At 52.5% G+C, this 24,691-nt stretch overlaps 1 protein-coding gene across 1 annotated transcript in view; it reads right to left on the bottom strand.

The window, feature by feature from the left end:
* Positions 1-5,729: 5,729 nt before the first annotated feature.
* The window catches only part of LOC138291559 (serine/threonine-protein kinase Wnk-like), a 99,029-nt gene continuing 80,067 nt past the window's right edge, over positions 5,730-24,691 (bottom strand). Inside the window, exon 8 of the mRNA XM_069230319.1 lies at positions 5,730-7,331. Coding sequence (XP_069086420.1) covers positions 7,242-7,331 — 90 coding nt within the window. The 3' untranslated portion in view covers positions 5,730-7,241. The remainder of the gene's footprint in view (positions 7,332-24,691) is intronic.

The following is a 24,691-nucleotide window of genomic DNA, read 5'->3' on the forward strand; positions in this document are numbered from 1 at the left end:
GGTCTGTGCTACAGACCACTGGGATCATGGGATTGCGCCAACTATGCCAGGATGGCATAGAGGGGGCAATTCCATGATCATAGACATGTTACATGGCCATATTCGGAGTTACCATTGTGAAGCTACATACAGGTAGTGACCTATATGTAGTGCACGCGTGTAATGGTGTCCCCGCACTCACAAAGTCCGGGGAATTGGCCCTGAACAATGTGGGGGCACCTTGGCTAGTGCCAGGGTGCCCTCACACTAAGTAACTTTGCACCTAACCTTTACCAGGTAAAGGTTAGACATATAGGTGACTTATAGGTTACTTAAGTGCAGTGTAAAATGGCTGTGAAATAACGTGGACGTTATTTCACTCAGGCTGCAGTGGCAGGCCTGTGTAAGAATTGTCAGAGCTCCCTATGGGTGGCAAAAGAAATGCTGCAGCACATAGGGATCTCCTGGAACCCCAATACCCTGGGTACCTCAGTACCATATACTAGGGGATTATAAGGGTGTTCCAGTAAGCCAATGTAAATTGGTAAAATTGGTCACTAGCCTGTTAGTGACAATTTGAAAGAAATGAGAGAGCATAACCACTGAGGTTCTGGTTAGCAGAGCCTCAGTGAGACAGTTAGGCATCACACAGGGAACACATACCTATAGGTCACAAACTTATGAGCACTGGGGTCCTGACTAGCAGGGTCCCAGTGACACATAACAAACATACTGAAAACATAGGGTTTTCACTATGAGCACCGGGCCCTGGCTGGCAGGATCCCAGTGAGACAGTGAAAACACCCTGACATACACTCACAAACAGGCCTAAAGTGGGGGTAACAAGGCTAGAAAGAGGCTACTTTTTCACAGTAACACCCTCCTTCAGCCTGGCTAGCTTGATTCCAGAGGGACAGTGAGCAAGGGACCCATGTCTGGGCATACCCTTCCCACTTGGGGCAACTTTAGCAACACAAAAGGATGATGGACGGAGTGCTGACAATGCAAACACTCACATCCAGTCACAGATTTGGGTTTAATCCATTGTTCTTTTGCTCACCATGCCACCCCAGTTTGGACCCAGCCATATGCAAATCAGTCTTGACCCTGTTCCTCAAGGGAACAGTCCAGCCCGAACTGCCAGGCCAGGTCCTCCCTGGACCGGAAATAAGCATGGGTGAAGTTTGCACTGAAATATTGCTAAGTTTGATCAACCTTGATAGACTTATCGAGCCTCTTTCTGTTGCATCCTGCTCCTGCCATCTGTTAGTTTAATATTGCTAGCACAGCCTTTGGAGTTGTAGCAGTTATGGTGGTGGTGGGGTTTGACCACTGGACTACACTCAGTTGGACCTCGTTTCTCTGGGTTCAAGTGTGGGTGTGGAGCCTGCGTGGTAGCTTTGCAGTTGCCGACTGCCTAGGCTGTGACGTTGGCCTGCCCAGGAGCCAGTTTGGGGGTTGTGGTCACCGTAGCTTGGTGCCAGCAGGAGTGTGCTGAGGCTGTAGTCATGTAAGCCTGCTGCTAGGCATTGAGAGGCAGGGAGTACAGATGGTCTCATTTACAAGGCCTTTGTGCCACCATTATGTTATTGTTTTTTGATGCAACTGTGGCGTAAGCAGTGCTCGACACTGCTCTACATTTACAAACTGACATATTGGGCACAACTCATCAGTTTGTAAAGCCATGCATCACATTATACGTGCACCAGGTATAATGTATGCAAGGTAGGAGCTCCCACAGGAAAACGTGCACAGGGCTGATGAAGTGAAATTTACAACATTTCACTGGGTAATTCTGCAACTTCACTGAGTCTGAATTTTACCACCTGCTCAGAGCAGGTGTAAAACTGGCACAGGGCTTTTCTCTATGGGGGTCTCCTCTCGTTACTGGAGTAGCGTCATTTTTTTTTACGCCTTCCAGCAATGCATGAGTTTAGCACCAAAAGATGTCTCAGAATTTCGGACGCATCTTTGAAAACGTATGCCATAAAGCTCTGTATTGTAAATAAACTGCATCTATGGCATTGTTAGGGAATCATAGGGCAGCGCAAGAAATCTGACATATTGGATATGAGGCTCAGATTGTGGTGAGGAGAGGGCAGTGAGAAGCAGTGATGGAGAGGTCTGTACTGCTAGCAGGTCCTGGGTTTTAGTTGTATCAACGGTGCATGCAGCTGTAACCTCCATATCTGTGAGCTATGAAATGAAAGTGCCAGTTATCTGCAGCAACCTGAGGTCTAGGAAACACCGAACAGATTCAAAACTATAAAAAAGGAAGCAAGAAAAGGAAGAGGAACTCCATCTGTTAATATAGGAAGTGTAACTGGCAAAACCTACAACCCTTGAATAAAACTGATATCAGTTCAGCGCTCGCAAGCTGTACTCTAAGGAGAGGAAGATGCAGCAGAGTTGACCTTTATCTGATGAGCAGACAAACATCTCTGAGATTAGCATTTACCGTCACAGAAGGATCTGAGGGTGAACTGAGCAGAGGGGTTTGGGTGCATTAGCCTCAACTGGTTCCTTTGGTGGGGAAACTGGTCCCAGATTATCAATAGCTCCCTAATTACAACACATAATAATTACAAAACCTTAGAAGCAACTCTTACATCAGATGGCGATAACCCTTGATTGGCTGAGGAGCAATTATTCTCCATGGAGGTTGGTCCGAGCAAAGGACAGTCACCTCGCAATGATCACAACTTGCCATCTTTACCAACATCAAGTTTAAATAGAACTCCAACGTCCTCCTCTGATCTATTATATTTATTATTGTTGATGCATGGGACCCTACAAGGCAACACAGAGACATTGGTAATAATTGTGCGAAAGTAGCTTCTTTCTAGCATGGTTACCCCCATTTTTGAACTCTTTGTCAGTGTGTTTTGACTGTGTCACTGGGGTCCTGCTAACCTGGTCCCCCATTAAAAGTCCTTAGTATATGATACCTAGGTACCCAGGGTATTGGGGTTCCAGGGGATCCCTATGGGCTGCAGCATTACGTTTGCCACCAGTAGGGAGCCCCTGCAAAGGCTCTTACAGGACTGCCACTGCAGCCTGTGTGAAACAGTGGACACACTATTTCACAACCATTTTCACTGCACTAGGTCACTTATAAGTCACCTATATGTCAGGCCTTCAGACCCTGAAGGCTGGGTGCAAAGTAACCTGTGTGTGAAGGCACCCCTGCACTACCAGAGGTACAACCACATTGTCCAGGCCCATTTTCCCAGACTTCGAGAGTGCGGGGACGCCATTTTAAGTGTGCACTGGACATGGCTCAATACTTATGTACAGCTTCACAATGGTAACTCTGAATAAGGCCATGTAAGGTGTCTATCAACTGGGAATTGTAACCCTATACTGATGCCAGTATTGGTTGCACAACCCCATGCACTCTGGGGGGCTCCACAGTGGACCCCCAGTACTGCCATACCAGCCTTCTGAGGTTTGCAAGGCAGCCCCAGCTGCTGCCACCTCACAGACAGGCTTCTGCCCTCCTGGGGCTTGAGCAGCTCAAGCCCAGGAAGGCAGAACAATGCATTGCCTTTAGGAGAGGGGTGTTACACCCTCTCAATATGGAAGTAGGTGTTACAGGCATGGGAGGGGTATCATTCCAGAGCCTCTGGAAATGCTTTGAAGGGCACAGATGATGCCCTCCGAGCAAAATCCAGTCTACACCGGTTCAGGGACCCCTAGTCCCTCCTCTGGCATGAAACTGGACAAAGGAAAGGGGAGTGACCACTCTCCTGTCCATCACCAACCCATGGGTGGTGCCCAGAGCTCCTCCAGAGTGTCCCTGAGTTTTGCAATCTTGGATTCCAAGGTGGTGAGACACTCTGGGAGCATCTGAGTTGCCAGTGCCGCAGGTGATGTCAGAGGCCCCTCCTGATAGGTGCTTACCTGATTAGGTGACCATCCCCCTCTCACAGCTATTTAGGGTCTCTCCTCTGGTTGTTTCCTCAGATTTGGATTGCAAGACTCCAGCAGGACTCCTCTCCATCTTTTACTTCACCTTCTACCAACAGATCAGCTGCTGACTGCTCCAGGAACTCTACAAACTTGCAACAAAGAAGCAAAGGTGACTTCTGCAGCCTTGTAACTTCAGCTCCTGCCAGCAACAGTATCCAGGTTGTGCATCCTCCGAGGACGGCCTGTCTTCAGCCTGCACCAGAAGAACTGAAGGAATCACCCGTGGAGTGTCAGAGTCAGTTCCCTGCTTCAGCAGGCACTTCTCTGCAGCACAACCGGTCCTGTGGGTCCCCTCTCCAGACAACAAGTGTGAATCCAGCAACACGGGTGGTGGACTAAAGTGACCCCGACAGTCCCAAGGTCCAGCTGTCCAATTTTGGAGGAGGTAAGCGCTTGCCTCCCCACGCAGGACAGTACCCCCGTGCACCGCGTGGCTTGCAGTTGCCAAGGCTTGTATGCGACCTTCCAAGAAGTTCTTCGTGCACAGCACAGCTTAGGCCCCCAGCACTCTATCCTGTGACACACAGCTTCCTGAGTGGTTCTGCTGCAGCGTGGGAATCCTTTGTGTCATGCTGCATGGGCCTCCATTTGCACCTCCTTTGTCCCCATGCTGTGGGGCTCCTGTGCATGCTGCCTGGTCTTCTGAGGGCTCTATGAGTTGCTGAGAGCCCCCTCTGTCTGTCCCTCCTGGGTAGAGGCCACCGGGTTCCTCCTGGTCCCGGACAGCACCATTTTTCACCAACCGCATGTTTTGCATGAGCAAATCCAGTGACGCAAACCAGCCTGCATTCATCCATCTGGCGTGGGACATCTTCTGCACCAACTAGGTCCCCACATCTGTCTTCTTTGGTGCATTACTGACTTTGTCTTCTCACCGGAGGTTCTACTTTTGCGTCTTAATCTGGGTTAGTAGGGACTCCTGTTCTCCCTGGATCTTCATTGGTTCTTGGACTTGGTCCCCTTCTTCCACAGGTCTTCAAGTCCAGAAATCCATCATTGGTGTCTTGCAGTCTCTTCTGGTTTTTACACAATCTTCTATCACGACTTCTTGTGTGTTTTAGGAAACTTGCTATACTTTACTCCTGCTTTCCTGGGCTCTGGGGTGGAGTATTTTACTTACCTTTGGTGTTTTCTTACTTTCCCAGGGCCCTTCTACACACTACACTTGCCTAGGTGGGAAACCGACTTTCGCATTCCACTATTTTAGTACATGGTTTGTGTTCCCCCTAGGCCCATTGCAACCTATTGTGATTTTCACTGTCTGCACTGTTTTCTGACTATTTACTTACCTGTTTTTGGTTACTAGTGTATATATTATGTATAATACTTACCCCCTAATGGAGTATAGACTCTAAGGTATTTTTGGTATTGTGTCACTAAAATAAAGCACCTTTATTGTTGTAACACTGAGCATTTTCTTTCATGTATGTGAGTACTGTGTGACTACAGTGGTACTGAAAGAGCTTTGCATGTCTCTTAGATCAGCTTTGGCTGTTCTGCTACAGCTACCCCTAGACAGCCTGGCTTTTAGACACTGACTACATTTCACTAATAATGAGGGATGACTGGACCTGGTATAAGGTATTTACCTTTGGTACCCACTACAAACCAGGGAAGCCTCCTATAATAATAAATAAAAATCAACAGACCCACTCTAACCTCTTACAGGGTCAAGACAAACCTAAAAATGCCCCCTTCGAAAGTGGGTGCCCACAAGATGTTAAGGCATGCTCAATGTCGGCAACTTGTGAGGTTGAAAATACAAAAACACTCCAGAAGACAGCCCTTATCGACTTTATTCAAGGTACTTTCATTGCTGCATTTTCCTATATCACAAAAAATTAAAGTTTTGGCAAAACGTCTAAAAATAACCTTTCATCAATTGCAAAACATCTAAAAATAACCTTTCATCAATTGCAATAGACCTGACAATAGCCATTCATCAATAAATTGGGATAACCGTCTTTCTAAGAACTGCAGATGCACATTGTGCACGAGTTAAACCCTGAGGTCTTGTCATGGTGACTGCTCAAGTTTTCAAGAATTACCTTCCTCGCTCCGTCATTCCAGAAGCCACGTTCAGCACTTAGTGGAATATCCCATATTCTCTTTCTTCTAAGTTATCCATTGAAGCAATTCGTACAGGCCACTGGCTCATTACCGAAGTCACTACAGGATGCTGAACACCAGAAGGGAACTGAAGGAAAGAGGGTTCAGACTCCATCTGGTGTCGGTGGAGGAATCGTAAGCCGCCATTGGCCAATCCGCCCCTTTCTTCAGGTGGCTCTTGTTGTAGGCTGCAGGTCCAGCTACCTTCCTCAGGTGAGGACCCCCTGTCTGGTCCCAGAGGGACAGATTCAGAAAGCTCTTTTTATAACTTAGAAATGTGTTTTCTCTTAAGGTGTGAACAGATTTCCATCTTTTAGGGATTCCAAAAATCTGCTGGGAGGTAGACCAAGAAATCTATGGATATACCACATTTTCATACCTCTGACCTACCAATAGTCCTACAGGCTGTGAGTGGGGGGGCAATCCTCAGACACAGGTACTGCTGGTACCTACATACCCACATCTAGCTTTGTACTCCCCCTGAAAATATTTTACTGGGAGTCCAAAGCACTTCTTCCAGGCACTGCTCCCTGGCACTTCTCCCTGGCACCAAGGGGTATGATGGTGCTGCTTACACTTTTACCTCCTTCCTGGAAAACACTTTTACCTTTTGCACTAATGCATAATGACATGTCTGTGCACCTAATGGAATTACACCACATACACCCATTTGAATGAATTCTTATAAAGTATTAACATGCATGTGTGGCTCTTCAGACATTTCTACTTTAATCTTGTGCTTCTCCCAGGAAAGGTGATGGCAAAATGCCATTTCTGTGCCCTCATTACCAGTTAAGTGCTAACTTCTTGACAAGTTGTTTGATAATTACCACACTCTCCCAGTTTTCCACTGATAGGTTCCAGCAGAGTAAACCTGCCCAGCTTTAAGGGGGAGGGTGATAACATGTCGGATGTGATGGGTTAAATACCGGTCTGCTTGTTATCCTGGGGCAGTGGTATGTACCATGTGTGGTAAACAGACTGTCCTAGCCCGTCCGACGTGTAAGGAGGCCCTAGGAGGTGCAGCAGAGGACGCATGACGTCATGGGCGCCCACAGAGCGTGATCAGAGCAACTCAGCAAATAAACCCTGAATCGAAAACTCTCTAAGCTCAAACGTTTGGTTTAAATGTTCAGTGTTTTGTTCTTTTTTCTCCTTGATTTCTAATTATTAGTACGTTGTTAGGGCGCAACTTTGGAGTTGATGAGTTTGTTTTCTTTTTCCAAACGTGTGTTCTTCTGTTCCTGATTCTGAAGCTTCTCCAGGCAGCTCTGAAAGAGAAACACAGATTTCATGTATTAATGTTTCACTATGTTTCACTTCTCCACAACAAGGGACCGGAATACCTCAACAGACGCCTCAGCTTCTACGTCCCCACCCGCCCCCTCCGCTCCGCTGGCCTCGCACTTGCTGCCGTCCCTCGCACCCGCCGCTCCACGGCGGGTGGGAGATCTTTCTCCTTCCTGGCGGCCAAGACCTGGAACTCCCTCCCCACCAGCCTCAGGACCACCCAGGACCACTCCACTTTCCGGAGACTCCTAAAGACTTGGCTGTTCGAGCAGCGATAACCCCCCCTTTTTCCCCCCTAGCGCCTTGAGACCCGCACGGGTGAGTAGCGCGCTTTATAAATGTTAATGATTTGATTTGATTTGTGAAGCTAGTTCGATGTGATGTGAGAATCTCAGACAACCAGAGACGCACACCGGGTTCTGCAGGGTGTGGGGTAATGACGTGTTACTGTGGTACTTTCACATGCTACAGTACCGTGTGACGTCAGTAGTATCAGTGCTAGCTTCAGCCACAATCTTCATATAGCTCAGAGTGTTGCTTCTCTCATTCTTCCTTCACAGGCACGTGCCAATCACGGTTTCTAACCCCGGAAGTGCATTACAGCCCCATCTCTCTCTTCCTTGCACCACTCAACAATCCCGCCTCCTCCCTGGGGTCACTATGGGACTCACTAACCTGTCCACCAGCTCCCCACTTCCAACTCTTCCAGCCCCCAGGTAGTCCTGAGAAGATCCACTTGCAAAGGACCAGGGAGAGGCAGCTCTGGCCGAGAGGGGGGAGGTCACCTGTTTGCATCTCATCTCACCCAGTGAGGAGGGACGGGACATAGGAAGGCCTCTGGGTCCTCCGCTCCTGGAAAGCACCTCACACACACTTTCTCCCAAAGGGCAGGATGTGATATTCATTGTGCTACTGTGGACAGCTCAAGGCCCGCCTTACCCAACCCCCACCAATCAGACTCAGTTATTAATACCTTTCGGGAGAATCTAGATAGAGATGGGCGGGAAGGCCCCAGTTTTCAAAGATTTCCAACACTGGGTCTGGGATTGGAATAACCATATGTGATCTTAAACTACTTAGGCCACGATTACCAGATGTCTGACCCCCTGAGCAAACCCTTAGTCATAATTATAAACTGTGCACACCTGGTCACTACTGGGTGTGATAACGTCTGCACCCCACAGTTTCCCAGCTACACATTGTAGGAGGCTGGACTGGCTTGTAGTGAGTACCAAGGGGTACTTACACCTTGCACCAGGCCCAGGTATCCCTTATTAGTGTATAGGGTGTCTAGCAGCTTAGGCTGATAGATAATGGTATCTTAGCAGAGCAGCTTAGGATGAACTAGGAGACGAGTGAAGCTCCTACAGTACCACTAGTGTCACTTGCACAATATCATAAGAAAACACAATACACAGATATACTAAAAAAAAAAAATTATGACAATATGCCAAAGTATCTCAGTGAGTACCCTCAGTATGAGGATAGCAAATATACACAAGATATATGTACACAATACCAAAAATATGCAGTATAGTCTTAGAAAACAGTGCAAACAATGTATAGTTACAATAGGATGCAATGGGGACACATAGGGATAGGGGCAACACAAACCATATACTCCAAAAGTGGAATGCAAACCACAAATGGACCGCAAACCTATGTGACCTTGTAGAGGGTCGCTGGGACTGTAAGAAAACAGTGAGGGTTAGAAAAATAGCACACCCCAAGACCCTGAAAAGTGAGTGCAAAGTGCACTACAGTTCCCCAAAGAGCACAGAAGTCGTGATAGGGGAATTCTGCAGGAAAGACCAAAACCAGCAATGCAACAACGATGGATTTCCTGACGAGAGTACCTGTGGAACAAGGGGACCAAGTCCAAAAGTCACGACCAAGTCGAGAGTGGGCAGATGCCCAGGAAATGCCAGCTGTGGGTGCAAAGAAGCTGCTACTGGACAGTAGAAGCTGAGGATTCTGCAGGAAAGACAAGGGCTAGAAACTTCCCCTTTGAAGGATGGATGCCCCCACGCCGTGGAGAGTCGTGCAGAAGTGTTTTCCTGAAGAAAGACTGCCAACAAGCCTTGCTAGCTGCAAATTTTGCGGGTAGGGTTTTTGGATGCTGCTGTGGCCCAGGAGGGACCAGGATGTCGCCAATTGTGTCTGGGGACAGAGGGGGCACCCAGCAAGACAAGGAGCCCTCTCAGAAGCAGGCAGCACCCGCAGAAGTGCCGGAACAGGCACTACAAAGAGGAGTGAAACAGTGCTCACCCGAAGTTGCACAAAGGAGTCCCACGCCGCCGGAGGACAACTTAGGAGGTCGTGCAATGCAGGTTAGAGTGACGTGGACCCAGGCTTGGCTGTGCACAAAGGATTTCCACCGGAAGTGCACAGAGGCTTGAGTAGCTGCAAAAGACGCGGTTCCCAGCAATGCAGTCTGGCGTGGGGAGGCAAGGACTTACCTCCACCAAACTTGGACTGAAGAGTCACTGGACTGTGGGAGTCACTTGGACAGAGCTGCTGGATTCAAGGGACCTCGCTCGTTGTGCTGAGAGGAGACCCAGGGGACCAGTGATGCAGTTCTTTGGTGCCTGCGGTTGCAGGGGGACGATTCCGTCGACCCACGGGAGATTTCTTTGGAGCTTCTAGTGCAGAGAGGAGGCAGACTACCCCCACAGCATGCACCACCAGGAAAACAGTCGAGAAGGTGGCAGGATCAGCGTTACAAGGTCACAGTAGTCGTCTTTGCTACTTTGTTGCAGTTTTGCAGGCTTCCAGCGCAGTCAGCAGTCGATTCCGTGGCAGAAGGTGAAGAGAGAGATGCAGAGGAACTCTGATGAGCTCTTGCATTCGTTATCTAAGGAATTCCCCAAAGCAGAGACCCTAAATAGCCAGAAAAGAGGGTTTGGCTACTTAGGAGAGAGGATAGGCTAGCAACACCTGAAGGAGCCTATCAGAAGGAGTCTCTGACGTCACCTGCTGGCCCTGGCCACTCAGAGCAGTCCAGTGTGCCAGCAGCACCTCTGTTTCCAAGATGGCAGAGGTCTGGAGCACACTGGAGGAGCTCTGGGCACCTCCCAGGGGAGGTGCAGGTCAGGGGAGTGGTCACTCCCCTTTCCTTTGTCCAGTTTCACGCCAGAGCAGGGCTGAGGGGTCCCTGAACCAGTGTAGACTGGCTTATGCAGAAATGGGCACCATCTGTGCCCATGAAAGCATTTCCAGAGGATGGGGGAGGGTACTCCTCCCCTGCCTTAACACCTTTTTCCAAAGGGAGAGGGTGTAACACCCTCTCTCTTAGGAAGTCATTTGTTCTGCCCTCCTGGGCCAAGCCTGGCTGGACCCCAGGAGGGCAGAAACCTGTCTGAGGAGTTGGCAGCAGCAGCAGCTGCAGTGAAACCCCTGAAAAGGCAGTTTGGCAGTACCCGGGTCTGTGCTACAGACCTGTGGGATCATGGGATTGTGCCAACAATGCCAGGATGGCATAGAGGGGGCAATTCCATGATCTTAGACATGTTACATGGCCATATTCGGAGTTACCATTGTGACCTATGTGTAGTGCACGCGTGTAATGGTGTCCCTGCACTCACAAAGTCCGGGGAATTTGCCCTGAACTATGTGGGAGCACCTTGGCTAGTGCCAGGGTGCCCACACACTAAGTAACTTTGCACCTAACCTTTACCAGGTAAAGGTTTGACATATAGGTGACTTATAAGTTACTTAAGTGCAGTGAAAATGGCTGTGAAATAATGTGTGCATTATTTCACTCAGGCTGCAGTGGCAGGCCTGTGTAAGAATTGTCAGAGCTCCCTATGGGAGGCAAAAGAAATGCTGCAGCCCATAGGGATCTCCTGGAACCCCAATACCCTGGGTACCTCAGTACCATATACTAGGGAATTATAAGGGTGTTCCAGTATGCCAATGTAAATTGGTGAAATTGGTCACTAGCCTGTTAGTGACAATTTGGAAAGATATGAGAGAGCATAACCACTGAGGTTCTGGACAGCAGAGCCTCAGTGAGACAGTTAGTCATAACACAGGTAACACATTCAGGCACACTTATGAGCACTGGGGCCCTGGCTGGCAGGGTCCCAGTGACACATACAACTAAAACAACATATATACAGTGAAAAAATGGGGGTAACATGCCAGGCAAGATGGTACTTTCCTACACACATCAGCAGGATAAAGCCTGCACCCCACAGTTTTCCCAGGTACACATGAGCAGGATAAGGTCTGCAACCCACAGTTTCCCAGGTACACGTCAGCAGGATAAAGTCTGCCCCCACAGCTTCACAGGTACCCATCAGCAGGATAAAGTCTGCACCCCACAGTTTCCCAGGTACACGTCAGCAGGATAAAGTCTGCACCCCACACTTTCCCAGGTACATGTCAGCAGGTAAAGTCTGCATCCCACACTTTCCCAGGTACACATCAGCAAGATATAGGGGGTCATTCTGACCCTGGCGGTAAAAGGCTCTTACCGCCGGTCAGAAGACCGCCATCATCCCGCCGCAGCCGCGGTAAACCGCCACGGTCATTCTGACCCACAACTGCCAAACCGCCAAAAACCCGACATCCACTGAAGTCTGCCTCATCAGCGGTCAGCGATAAACTGGAGATTACCAAACCTCCACCGTCACGCCAACACAAACACGCCCATGCCATTATGACCCACGAATCCACGCGGCGGTCTTTCAACCGCGGTATTCCATTGGCGGTACACACCGCCGCGCTCAAAATACACACACCTTTACAAAACACAGCCACATTGGACAATTCGAAATACACACACCTGATACACATACACACACCACACCCACACACCTATCACCATATAAAACACACACCCACATCACCCACAAACCCCCACAAATCGAAATTCAGAGACAAGGCGCAATACACAGAGAGAGAGCACAGGGAACGCAAACCACAACACACACAGGAACCCAGCATCATCACCCACACCACATCTACGCACAAAACACCACACACCACCACACTCATCACCACAAACACCACCCCACACCTCATCCACACCACCCCATGGCACCCCAAAGACACCCCAGGTTCACGGACCAAGAACTCAGGGTCATGGTGGAGGAAATAATCAGGGTAGAGCCCCAGCTCTTCGGCACACAGGTGCAGCACACCACAATAGCCAGGAAGGCGGAGCTATGGCAAAGGATCGTCGACAGGGTCAACGCTGTGGGACAGCATCCCAGAAATCGGGAAGACATCCGAAAGCGCTGGAACGACCTACAGGGGAAGGTGCGGTCGATGGTGTCAAGATACAACATCGCTGTGCAGAAGACTGGCGGCGGACCCCCACCCACTCCACCCGAATTCACAGCATGGGAGCAAGAGGTCTTGAACATCCTGCATCCTGAGGGCCTCGCTGGAGTAGGCGGAGGAATGGACTCTGGTAAGTCTAATCTCAACTACTTCACCCCCCCAACCACCAGCATGCCAACCCACACCCCCACCCTCACCCCTAACCCCCCAGCACACATACTGCCTGTTAATGTCTCACCAGCACAACCCACCCAACCCAACCCAAACCCCTGAATGCCAACACAAACCATGGACACCCATCACCTAAGCATGACCACTGCACATACCCATCCCCCCCCCAAACCACCCTCACAACTCCTCCCACATGGGACTGCCAGCACTGGGGGACAAGGGCACCCACAAATCGCACGCCACGGCACACACAAAATCAATAACCATATTCTTATACCCCTGCAGGGCCCGAACGGCAACACACCGGCCAGGAGGGTCCAGATTTGTCCATCCCACCCCCAGAACAGGCCCCCAGTGATGACAGCAGCTCTGTCAACCTAGAACCTGATGACCAGCCCGGACCATCGGGGACCTCTGGACAGTCGGTTACCCTCAGTCAGCCCCAGGCCACAGCAGACCTTCCCCCCTCAGGAAACACCAGCACAGCACCCACCCAGCGGGCCCATGCTTCTGTCTCCAGGACAGGTCAAGCAGCGGTGTGTCTACCAGTACAGGGCACCCAGGGTAACCCACAACCCCAACAACAACAGGGACCTGGGGGCACTGGTAGTGGGCACACCGTCCAGGGGACAGAGGCCCAGGAACAAAGAGGAACTGGGAGGGCTGCTGTGCGACAGAGAGAGGACAGGCCTAGGGAACCCACTGTCCAAGAGGCCCTCACCACCATCATGGGAGCGTACCACCACTCCCAAGAGACGATGGCGACGGTCCTGGCCAGGTTCCAGGAGATCCAGGCCATGCAGGAGGGCCAGTACATGGGGTTCCGGGAAGAACTGCGCAGCATCAGTTCCACAATGGGTACAATCGTGGTGGCACTCAACCAGATTGTCACCACATTGCGGGACCATGTGGCCCCCCAAAGGGCCCCTGCCACTAGCATGGAGGAAGAACAGCCCACCACCTCCGCCGGCACTAGTGGTCAGGAGGCCCCGACACAACAGCAACGGCCCTCCCGGACCCCACCCCCTGCAGAACAAGAACCACCCCGCAAGAAAGGCCTGAGATCGAGGAAGAAGACAGAGTAGGATGTCAAGACCCCCGCCATGCACGGAAACCCCCGGATGTCATCCCACTGTCCCACTTGTTTACCCTGTCCAACCTTGAACTGCCCCTGCTCCACCTTCCACAGGCATATGGACAATGGACCTGTAGGAACGACAGTCTGGACACTGCCATGGACATGCCTCCACCATCACCCTGTTTGAACTATACACCTATTTTAAAACTTCAATAAACACAATTATTGCACATTGACCAACTGGATTCTGCTATCTATTTATTTAAACCAAATGTATTCGATATAACCAACAAAACATTTCTAGTTACATTGTGATGACAACATACCAGTGTCACACAGCGGTAGTCCATGGGGAAAAAAACCAGAGGGCACTCCGTGGGGATCAGATCACTGAAATAGGAAGTGATATACACAACTAAGTTACCATACATTGGGGTGAAAGGTCAGACAGTAGAGAGCCACTACAGTTACAGATATAATTCAATGCAGGAGTAGATTTGTACCTGTGTGTCACTGGAAATACTGCAGTATCACTCTGTCCCTGTTGTCTGTGTCGTCCTCTTCGTCTTCCTCCTCTTCACTCTCCGCAGGCTCCACAGCGGCCACAACACCACCATCTGGACCATCCTCCTGCAGGAAAGGCACCTGGCGTCGCAAAGCCAGGTTGTGAAGCATGCAGCAGGCCACGATGATATGACACACCTTCCTTGGTGAGTACATTAGGGATCCACCAGTCATATGCAGGCACCTAAACCTGGCCTTCAGGAAGCCGAAGGTCCGCTCAATCACCCTCCTAGTCCGCCCATGGGCCTCATTGTACCGTTCCTCTGCCCTGGTCCTAGGATTCCTCACTGGGGTCAATAGCCAAGGCAGGTTTGGGTAACCAGAGTCACCAATTAACCACACACGGTGTCTCTGTAGCAGTTCCATCACATAAGGGATGCTGCTATTTCGCATGATGTACGCGTCATGCACTGACCCTGGGAACTTGGCATTTAAATGGGAGATGTACTGGTCAGCCAAACATACCACCTGGACATTCATCGAATGATAATTTTTACGGTTCCTGTACACCTGCTCATCGTCTTTTGGAGGAACCAAAGCCACATGGGTACCATCAATGGCACCAATGATATTGGCAATGTGTCCAAGGGCATAGAAATCACCCTTCACTGTAGGCAAGTCACCCACCTCAGGGAAAATGATGTAGCTCCGCATGTATTTCATCAGGGCAGACAACACTCTGGACAACACCTTTGAAAACATAGGCTGAGACATCCCAGATGAAATGGCCACGGTAGTTTGAAATGATCCACTTGCCAAAAAATGCAGTACTGACAGCACCTGCACTAGAGGCGGAATCCCTGTGGGTTGGCGGATGGGTGACATCAGGTGTGGCTCCAGCTGGGCACACAGTTCCTGTATAGTGGCACTGTTGAGTCTGTAGGTGAGTATGACGTGTCTTTCTTCCATTGTCGACAGGTCCACCAGCGGTCTGTACACGGGAAGATTCCTCCGTCTCCTCGCAAGTCCCAGCGGACGATGCCTAGGAAGGACAACATGGAGCACAGAGTCAAGCAACCCACAGGTAAGTGCCCACAGCATGCACAGTACACGAATCTCTCGGGATTGAATGGCTAGTATGATTGTCGGTGCAAGGCCTAGCCATGTGTGACGCAGTAGGAATGAAGCCATGTGGGCCCTTGAAATGGCGGCTGCCTGACCTGTGAAGTGTGACAATGTGAAGTGAGGTCATTGCGCAAGCGTGGCACACCGTGGCGGTAGGCGGTCGCAGTCCGCGGCGCAAAGCCGCATTGGACAACATTGAACCCTATGGGTTTCAGGAGCCAATGGCGGTGAGCGCCGGCGGTCGCGGTACGCACCGCCGCGGTATGCACCGCCGCGGCACGTACCGCCGCGGCACGTACCGCCGCGGCACGCTCCGCCGTGGCCGTAACCGCCATTTTCTCTCGGCTTGATCACACGAGACCTGAGCATCCACAGGAGAGGACCTATACTGCAAGTGCTGCTGTGACCTCGGTCTGGAAGTGACAATGGCTGCTGCGACTGGGGAAAGGGCCCCCGCCTTCAGTTCCGAGGAGTTGGAGAAGCTCGTGGACGGGGTCCTCCCCCAGTATGCGCTACTCTACGGGCCTCCAGACCAACAGGTGAGTACACGGGGGGCAATGCATAGTGCCCAATGCCTGGGCTGAGTGGGGAGGATGTACGATGGAGGGGAGGGCAGCGAATGACGAATGTATGAGAGCATGTGCCACATGGCAAGGTGGGGGAGGGGGGGCCACTCACATCGAGCATGCAGAAAAGTGATGATGTTTCTCTTCCCCCCCTGTACATGTCACATAGGTCAGCGCCCATCAGAAGATTGACATTTGGCGTGCCATCGCCAAGGACGTCCGGGCCCTGGTGGTCCACACCAGAAGGGGCACCCACTGCCGCAAGAGGTGGGAGGACATCCGCCGCGGGAGCAGGAAGACCGCGGAGGCTCTGCTGGGGATGGCCTCCCAACCTAGGAGGGGTGCCAGTCGTACCTTGACCCCCCTGATGTCCCGGATCCTGGCAGTGGCCTACCCCGATTTAGATGGGCGCTTGTGGACATCACAGCAGACACAAGGGGGTGAGTACCAGCACATTCAGCCATTATGCGCGCAGTGGAGGTGCCTGGGTGGGGGAGGAGGGCTGTGGGTATCCCTAGGCCAAGGCGATTTCTGTAGGATAGGCCCGTCCGTGAAGTTTGGTCCTGTGCCCCCGCCCCCCACCTCTGTAGGGTGCCTAGTAACGCGATTCATGGACCAGTGTATACTGTGTGGGCAGTTGTCGCCCATAGGCTTGTAGGGCATGTCCCAGTGAATGAGTAGTGTACCCCAAGTGCGCAGTGTAGTGCAGGGGGCTTCTGTGTCTGTCCTCTCCACCAACGGTGTCCCCAATGCATGCACTCAACTTGTCTTTATGTTTTCCACCCCCCCCCCATTTTCTTTGTTTTACTGTGAATGTGTTCATTAGCATCATCAGGCGGAGGAGAAGTGGCATCGGCGCAAGAGGGCCATGCAACGGACTCCGACATGACCAGTGAGACGGAGGGCGAGGGGGGCTCCACCACGGGGACCCGTGGAGACGGCAGCGACACCGACACGTCCTCGGAAGGGAGCTCCCTTGCGGTGGCGGCAACATCCGTGCCCACCGATCCTACAGGTACAGCCGCCACCCAGCGCACCAGCTCTGCCCTCCCAGCAGCCCCTCGGCCTTCGGCCCGTGCCCGCAAGGCCAGGAAGCCGGCCATCTCCTTCGCCCCAGGCACCTCAGGCCCTGCCCCAGTCACCCCTGCTGCCCTCAGTGAGGAGGTCATTGACCTCCTGAGGACCATCATTGTTGGGCAGTCTACCCTTTTGAATGCCATCCAGGGTGTGGAGAGGGAGGTGCATCAAAGCAATGCATACCTGGAGGGCCTTCATTCGGGTCAGGCTGCCCATCAACGATCGTTCAACACTCTGGCCTCAGCACTGACGGCAGCCATTGTCCCTGTCTCCAGCCTCCCTGTTCTGACTCCCTCCACCCAGTCCCACTCCCCTGTTCCTCTGCCTATCCCATCCACACCTACAGACCAGCCTGCACACACCTCAACACCCAAGAGCAGCTCATCCAGACATAAGCACCACAGGACACACAAGCATTCACCCAAGCAACATCCAGATGCAGACATGCCAACAGCCACTACCTCCTCTGTGTCCCCCACCTCCTCGTCTCCCTCCTCCCTCCCTGTGACGTCTCCACACAAACCTGCAAGTACACCACCATCAGCCATTGCACCCATCACCAGCACACCCTCCACACCAGTCCGCACACGTGCAGTCACCACCCCCACTGCCATGTACACGTCCCCTGTGTCCTCTCCCAGTGTGTCTGTCACCCCCGCTTCCCAACCACACAAACGCAGGCAGGCACCCAAACAACAGCCATCCACCACACGTCAGCCTCCTGCCGAAGCACCTGCACCCAAAGACAGCACACTTGACTCTCCTACAACCACATCCTCATCCTCCACTCCCATACCCACTCCAGCCACCCTTCCCATGGCTCCAAAGAAAATTTTCCTCTCTAAAGTGGACCTCTTTTCCTCACCTGACCCACCCCCTCCATCCCGTAAGAGTTCCACAAACACCTCAGCCACCAGCCCAGCAACTCCAAAGAACGTCGTGCCTGGTTTTTGGAGTCCGCCCTTTCCTTGGGCTGGGACATCGTCCAGCAGCAAAGGCACAGCCAGCCCCCCCACCCCCTGGGAAGAGGACCAAAAAACTGAAGGGCAGGCGCGACAGGCCTGATACGCCTGCCCCCAAGGAGGGTAGCCTTGCACCGTCACCTGCCACATCGGGTAAGGGAGCCAAGGGCCACGGACAGTCTGCCAAGGAGGGCAAGGGCAGCAAGGAGCAAAAGGCAGGGAGCAGCCGACCTGGCCATGAGGGCCCCACCAGCCCCATTCCGGGGGTATCGAAGGAGAGCCAGGGCCCCAGGACTCCATCACAGGAGGGCCCCGCAACGGAAAGGTCCGATGCAGACTGAGCGGCAAGTATTGGCCAGGTGTGGTTCACTGGAAACACAAGACAGGCACCGCTGAACAAGGCCCCGTCGTGAGGAGCACCGCTGAACAGGGCCCCGCCGTGACCAGAACCGCTGAACAGGGCCCCGCCGTGACCAGAACCGCTGAACAGGGCCCCGCCGTGAGAAGCACCGCTGAACAGGGCCCCACCGTGAGGAGCACCGCTGAATAGGGCCCCGCCGTGAGGAGCACCGCTGAGCAGGGCCCCGCCGTGACCAGAACCGCTGAACAGGGCCCCGCCGTGACCAGAACCGCTGAACAGGGCCCCGCCGTGAGAAGCACCGCTGAACAGGGCCCGCCGTGAGGAGCACCACTGAACAGGGCCCCGCCGTGAGGAGCACCGCTGAACAGGGCCCCGCCGTGAGAAGCACCGCTGAACAGGGCCCTTCCTGTCAAGCACCGCTCCGCTGGGCCCTTCCTGTCAAGCACCGCTCCACTGGGCCCTTCATCTCAAGCACCGCTCCGCTGGGCACCGCCGTCTCTGAACTGCTCCGCTGGGACCTTCCTGTCAAGCACCGCTCCGCTGGGCCCTTCATCTCAAGCACCACTCCGCTGGGCCCTTCATCTCAAGCACCGCTCCGCTGGGCACCGCCGTCTCTGAACTGCTCCGCTGGGCCCTTACTGTCAAGCACCGCTCCGCTGGGCCCTTCATCTCAAGCACCGCTCCGCTGGGCCCTTCATCTCAAGCACCGCTCCGCTGGGCCCTTCCTGTCAAGCACCGCTCCGCTGGGCCCTTCCTGTCAAGCACCGCTCCGCTGGGCCCTTCCTGTCAAGCACCGCTCCGCTGGGCACCGCCGTCTCTGAACTGCTCCGCTGGGCCCTTCCTGTCAGGCACCGCTCCGCTGGGCCCTTCATCTCAAGCACCGCTCCGCTGGGCCCTTCATCTCAAGCACCGCTCCGCTGGGCCCTTCCTGTCAAGCACCGCTCCGCTGGGCCCTTCCTGTCAAGCACCGCTCCGCTGGGCACCGCCGTCTCTGAACTGCTCCGCTGGGCCCTTCCTGTCAAGCACCGCTCCCCTGGGCCCTTCCTGTCAAGCACCGCTCCGCTGGGCCCTTCCTGTCAAGCACCGCTCCGCTGGGCACCGCCGTCTCTGAACTGCTCCGCTGGGCCCTTCCTGTCAAGCACCGCTCCGCTGGGCCCTTCATCTCAAGCACCGCTCCGCTGGGCCCTTCCTGTCAAGCACCGCTCCGCTGGGCCCTTCATCTCAAGCACCGCTGGCCCATTGGCAGTCCCGGTTCTGTGTCGGGCAGGCCTTCACGACGCACTCTGCCCACCATGCCTCCTCCATGACCAGTGGTCTCTGTTATCCACCTGATGGACTGTGGCTTTGCACTCCCCAGGATGTAACAGTGGGCAATCCACCCACTGTAGAGACTTGTGAGACTGTGGCTTTGCACTCCCCAGGATGCCACAGTGGGCAATCCACCCTCTGTAGAGACTTGTGAGACTGTGGCTTTGCACTCCCCAGGATGCCACAGTGGGCAATCCACCCACTGTAGAGACTTGTGAGACTGTGGCTTTGCACTCCCCAGGATGGCACAGTGGGCAACCCACCCACTGTGGAGACTTGTGAGACTGTGGCTTTGCACTCCCCAGGATGGCACAGTGGGCATGGAGGCCCTTCGTGGATCTGGCGTCGTGGACTCATGTGGCTGAGGTGCCCCCCCTTCCCTTCCCCCTGAGGTGCCTGTTTTATCTTTTTGTGATGCCCCAGCAGTGTTCTCTCCAATGGACTCGTTCTCGTGTGTGGGCTTTGCCCATGTGTTGCTGCACATTGGCCCACGGACATTTGGACTTTGAAAGACTGGGCCGGACTTTTGCTACTTGTATGTATATAGTTCTAGATGTGTATTTATTATTCATATATTGCTAAGATCGCTATACTTTATTGTTGCAAGAATATAGTTCTACTTTTACATTCATTGCCTTTTGTCTTAGCTTTTTGGGGGGGGGTTTGGGGGTGTCACTCTGACTTTTTATATGCATAGGTGTGTAGGTATTTCGGTCGGGGTGAGGGTGGGGGTGGGTGTGTCGCGTCTGTGTGTGCCCGTAACCTTTCCTCCTCCCCCCTCCCCTGTGTCGTAGGTGCAGTACTCACCGTTGTCGTCTGCGGCGAGGTTCGTGAACCTGGAAGAAGAGCAGGAAGGCAATGGCTGGGAGGATGTGGAGTTCGGGTTCCATGCTGTTCCGATTCCTTGTGGAGTGTGTCGAGGTAAGCGTTTTCCTTTTGAAATGTCTGTTTCCGCCGTGTTTTTATCGGCGGGGCTCCCGCCCCGGAAAAGGTGGCGGATTGTTGAGTCGTGATAGGGTGGGCGTACATTGTCTGCCGCCTGCCTGTTGGCGGTGACCGCCGCGCTGTTTGTTTGTACCGCCGTGGCAGTCGGAGTGTTAAAGCGACGGCCTGTGTTGGCGGTTCCCGCCAGGGTCAGAATTCATATTTTTAGGCCGCCAGCCTGTTGGCGGGTTGGCCGCCGCTTTAACACTGACCGCCAGGGTCAGAATGACCCCCATAGTCTGCACCCCACAGTTTCCCAGGTACACATCAGCAGGATATAGTCTGCACCCCGCAGTTTCCCAGGTACACATCAACATCAACACATCAACAGGATAAAGTCTGCACCCTACTCTTTCCCCAGGTACACATCAGCAGGATAAGGTCTGCACCCCACAGTTTCGCAGGTACACATCAGCAGGATAAGGTCTGCACCCCACAGTTTCCCAGGTACACATCAGCAGGATAAAGCCTGCACCCCACAGTTTCACAGGTACACATCAGCAGGATGAGGTCTGCACCCCACAGTTTCCCCACGTACACATCAACACAATAAAGTCTGCACCCCACAGTTTCCACAGGTACACATCAGCAGGATAAAGTCTTCAACCCACAGTTTCCCAGGTACACATCAGCAGGATAATGTCTTCACCCCACAGTTTCACCAGGTACACATTAGAAGAATAAAGTCTGCACCCCGCACTTTCCCAGGTACACATCAGCAGGATAAAGTCTGCACCCCACCGTTTCCCAGGTGCACATCAGCAGGATAAGGTCTGCACCTACACTTTCCCCAGGTACACATCAGCAGGATAAAGTCTGCACCCCACACTTTCCCCAGGTACACATCTGCAGGATAAAGTCCGCACCCCACAGTTTCACCAGGTACACATCAGCAGGATAAGGTCTGCACCCCACACTTTCCCCAGGTACACATCAGCAAGATAAAGTCTGCACCCCACACTTTCCAAGGTACACATCAGTAAGATAAAGTCTGCACCCCACACTTTCCCCAGGTACACATTAGCAGGATAAAGTCTGCACCCCACACTTTGCCAGGTACATCAGCAGGATCAAGTCTGGTCCCCACAGTTTCCCAGGTGGATAAGGTCTGCACCTACACTTTCCACAGGTACACATCAGCCGTATAAAGTCTGCACCCCACACTTTCACCAGGTACACATCAGCAGTATAAAGTCTGGACCCCACACTTTCCCCAGGTACACATCTGCAGGATAAAGTCTGAAACCCACAGTTTACCACGTGCACATCAGCAGGATAAAGCCTGCACCCCACAGTTTCCCAGGTACACATCAGCCGGATAAAGTCTGCACCCCACAGTTTCCCAGGTAGACATCAGGAGGATAAAGTCTGCACCCCACAGTTTCCCCAGGTACACACCAGCAGGATAAAGTCTGCACCCCACACTTTCCCCAGGTACACATCAGCAGGATAACGTGTGCACCCCACACTTTCCCACGTACACATCAGCAGGATAAAGTCTGCATCCCACACTTTCCCCAGGATAAAGTCTGCACCCCTAAGTTTCACAGGTACACATCAGCAGGATAAGATCTGCACCCCACAGTACAGTTTCCCAGGTAAACATCAGCAGGATAAAGCCTGCACCCACAGTTTCCCCAGGTACACATCAGCAGGATAAAGTCTGCACCCCACAGTTTCCCAGGTACACGTCAGCAGGATAAAGTCTGCACCCCACACTTTCCCAGGTACATGTCAGCAGGATAAAGTCTGCACCCCACAGTTTCGCAGGTACACATCAGCAGGATATAGTCTGCACCCTGCAGTTTCCCAGGTACACATCAACAGGATAAAGTCTGCACCCTACTCTTTCCCCAGGTACACATCAGCAGGATAAGGTCTGCACCCCACAGTTTCCCAGGTACACATCAGCAGGATAAGGTCTGCACCCCACAGTTTCCCAGGTACACATCAGCAGGATAAAGCCTGCACCCCACAGTTTCCCCAAGTACACATCAGCAGGATAAAGTCTGCACCCCACAGTTTCCCAGGTACACATCAGCAGGATAAAGCCTGCACCCCACAGTTTCACAGGTACACATCAGCAGGATAAGGTCTGCACCCCACAGTTTCCCCAATTACACATCAACACGATAAAGTCTGCACCCCACAGTTTCCACAGGTACACATCAGCAGTATAAAGTCTTCACCCCCCAGTTTCCCAGGTACACATCAGCAGGATAAAGTCTGCACCCCACAGTTTCACCAGGTACACATTAGAAGAATAAAGTCTGCACCCCACACTTGCCCAGGTACACATCAGCAGGATAAAGTGTGCACCCCACAGTTTCCCAGGTGCACATCAGCAGGATAAGGTCTGCACCTACATTTTCCCCAGGTACACATCAGCAGGATAAAGTCTGCACCCCTCACTTTCCCCAGGTACACATCTGCAGGATAAAGTCTGCACCCCAAAGTTTCACCAGGTACACATCAGCAGGATAAGGTCTGCACCCCACACTTTCCCCAGGTACACATCAGCAAGATAAAGTCTGCACCCTACACTTTCCAAGGTACACATCAGTAGGATAAAGTCTGCACCCCACAGTTTCACCAGGTACACATCAGCAGGATAAGATCTGCACCCCACACTTTCCCCAGGTACACATTAGCAGGATAAAGTCTGCACCCCACACTTTCCCAGGTACATCTGCAGGATCAAGTCTGCTCCCCACAGTTTCCCAGGTGCACATCAGCAGGATAAGGTCTGCACCTACACTTTCCACAGGTACACATCAGCCGTATAAAGTCTGCACCGCACACTTTCACCAGGTACACATCAGCAGTATAAAGTCTGCACCCCACAGTTTCCGAGGTACACATCAACAGGATAAAGTCTGCACCCTACTCTTTCCCCAGGTACACATCAGCAGGATAAGGTCTGCGCCCCACAGTTTCCCAGGTACACATCAGCAGGATAAGGAATGCACCCCACAGTTTCCCAGGTACACATCAGCAGGATAAGGTCTGCACCCCACAGTTTCCCAGGTACACATCATCAGGATAAAGCCTGCACCCCACAGTTTCCCAGGTACACATCAGCAGGATAAAGCCTGCACCCCAAAGTTTCACAGGTACACATCAGCAGGATAAGGTCTGCACCCCACAGTTTCCCCAAGTACACATCAACACGATAAAGTCTGCACCCCACAGTTTCCACAGGTACACATCAGCAGGATAAAGTCTTCACCCCCCAGTTTCCCAGGTACACATCAGCCGGATAAAGTCTGCACCCCACAGTTTCCCAGGTAGACATCAGGAGGATAAAGTCTGCACCCCACAGTTTCCCCAGGTACACACCAGCAGGATAAAGTCTGCACCCCACACTTTCCCCAGGTACACATCAGCAGGATAACGTGTGCACCCCACACTTTCCCACGTACACATCAGCAGGATAAAGTCTGCATCCCACACTTTCCCCAGGATAAAGTCTGCACCCCTAAGTTTCACAGGTACACATCAGCAGGATAAGATCTGCAACCCACAGTACAATTTCCCAGGTAAACATCAGCAGGATAAAGCCTGCACCCACAGTTTCCCCAGGTACACATCAGCAGGATAAAGTCTGCACCCCACAGTTTCCCAGGTACACGTCAGCAGGATAAAGTCTGCACCCCACACTTTCCCAGGTACATGTCAGCAGGATAAAGTCTTCATCCCACACTTTCCCAGGTACAGATCAGCAAGATATAGTCTGCACCCCACAGTTTCCCAGGTACACATCAGCAGGATATAGTCTGCACCCCGCAGTTTCCCAGGTGCACATCAGCAGGATAAGGTCTGCACCTACACTTTCCCCAGGTACACATCAGCCGTATAAAGTCTGCACCGCACACTTTCACCAGGTACACATCAGCAGTATAAAGTCTGCACCCCA

The sequence above is a fragment of the Pleurodeles waltl genome, chromosome 1_1 (assembly GCF_031143425.1).
Source record: "Pleurodeles waltl isolate 20211129_DDA chromosome 1_1, aPleWal1.hap1.20221129, whole genome shotgun sequence".
In the NCBI taxonomy this organism is placed as follows: Eukaryota; Metazoa; Chordata; class Amphibia; order Caudata; family Salamandridae; genus Pleurodeles; species Pleurodeles waltl.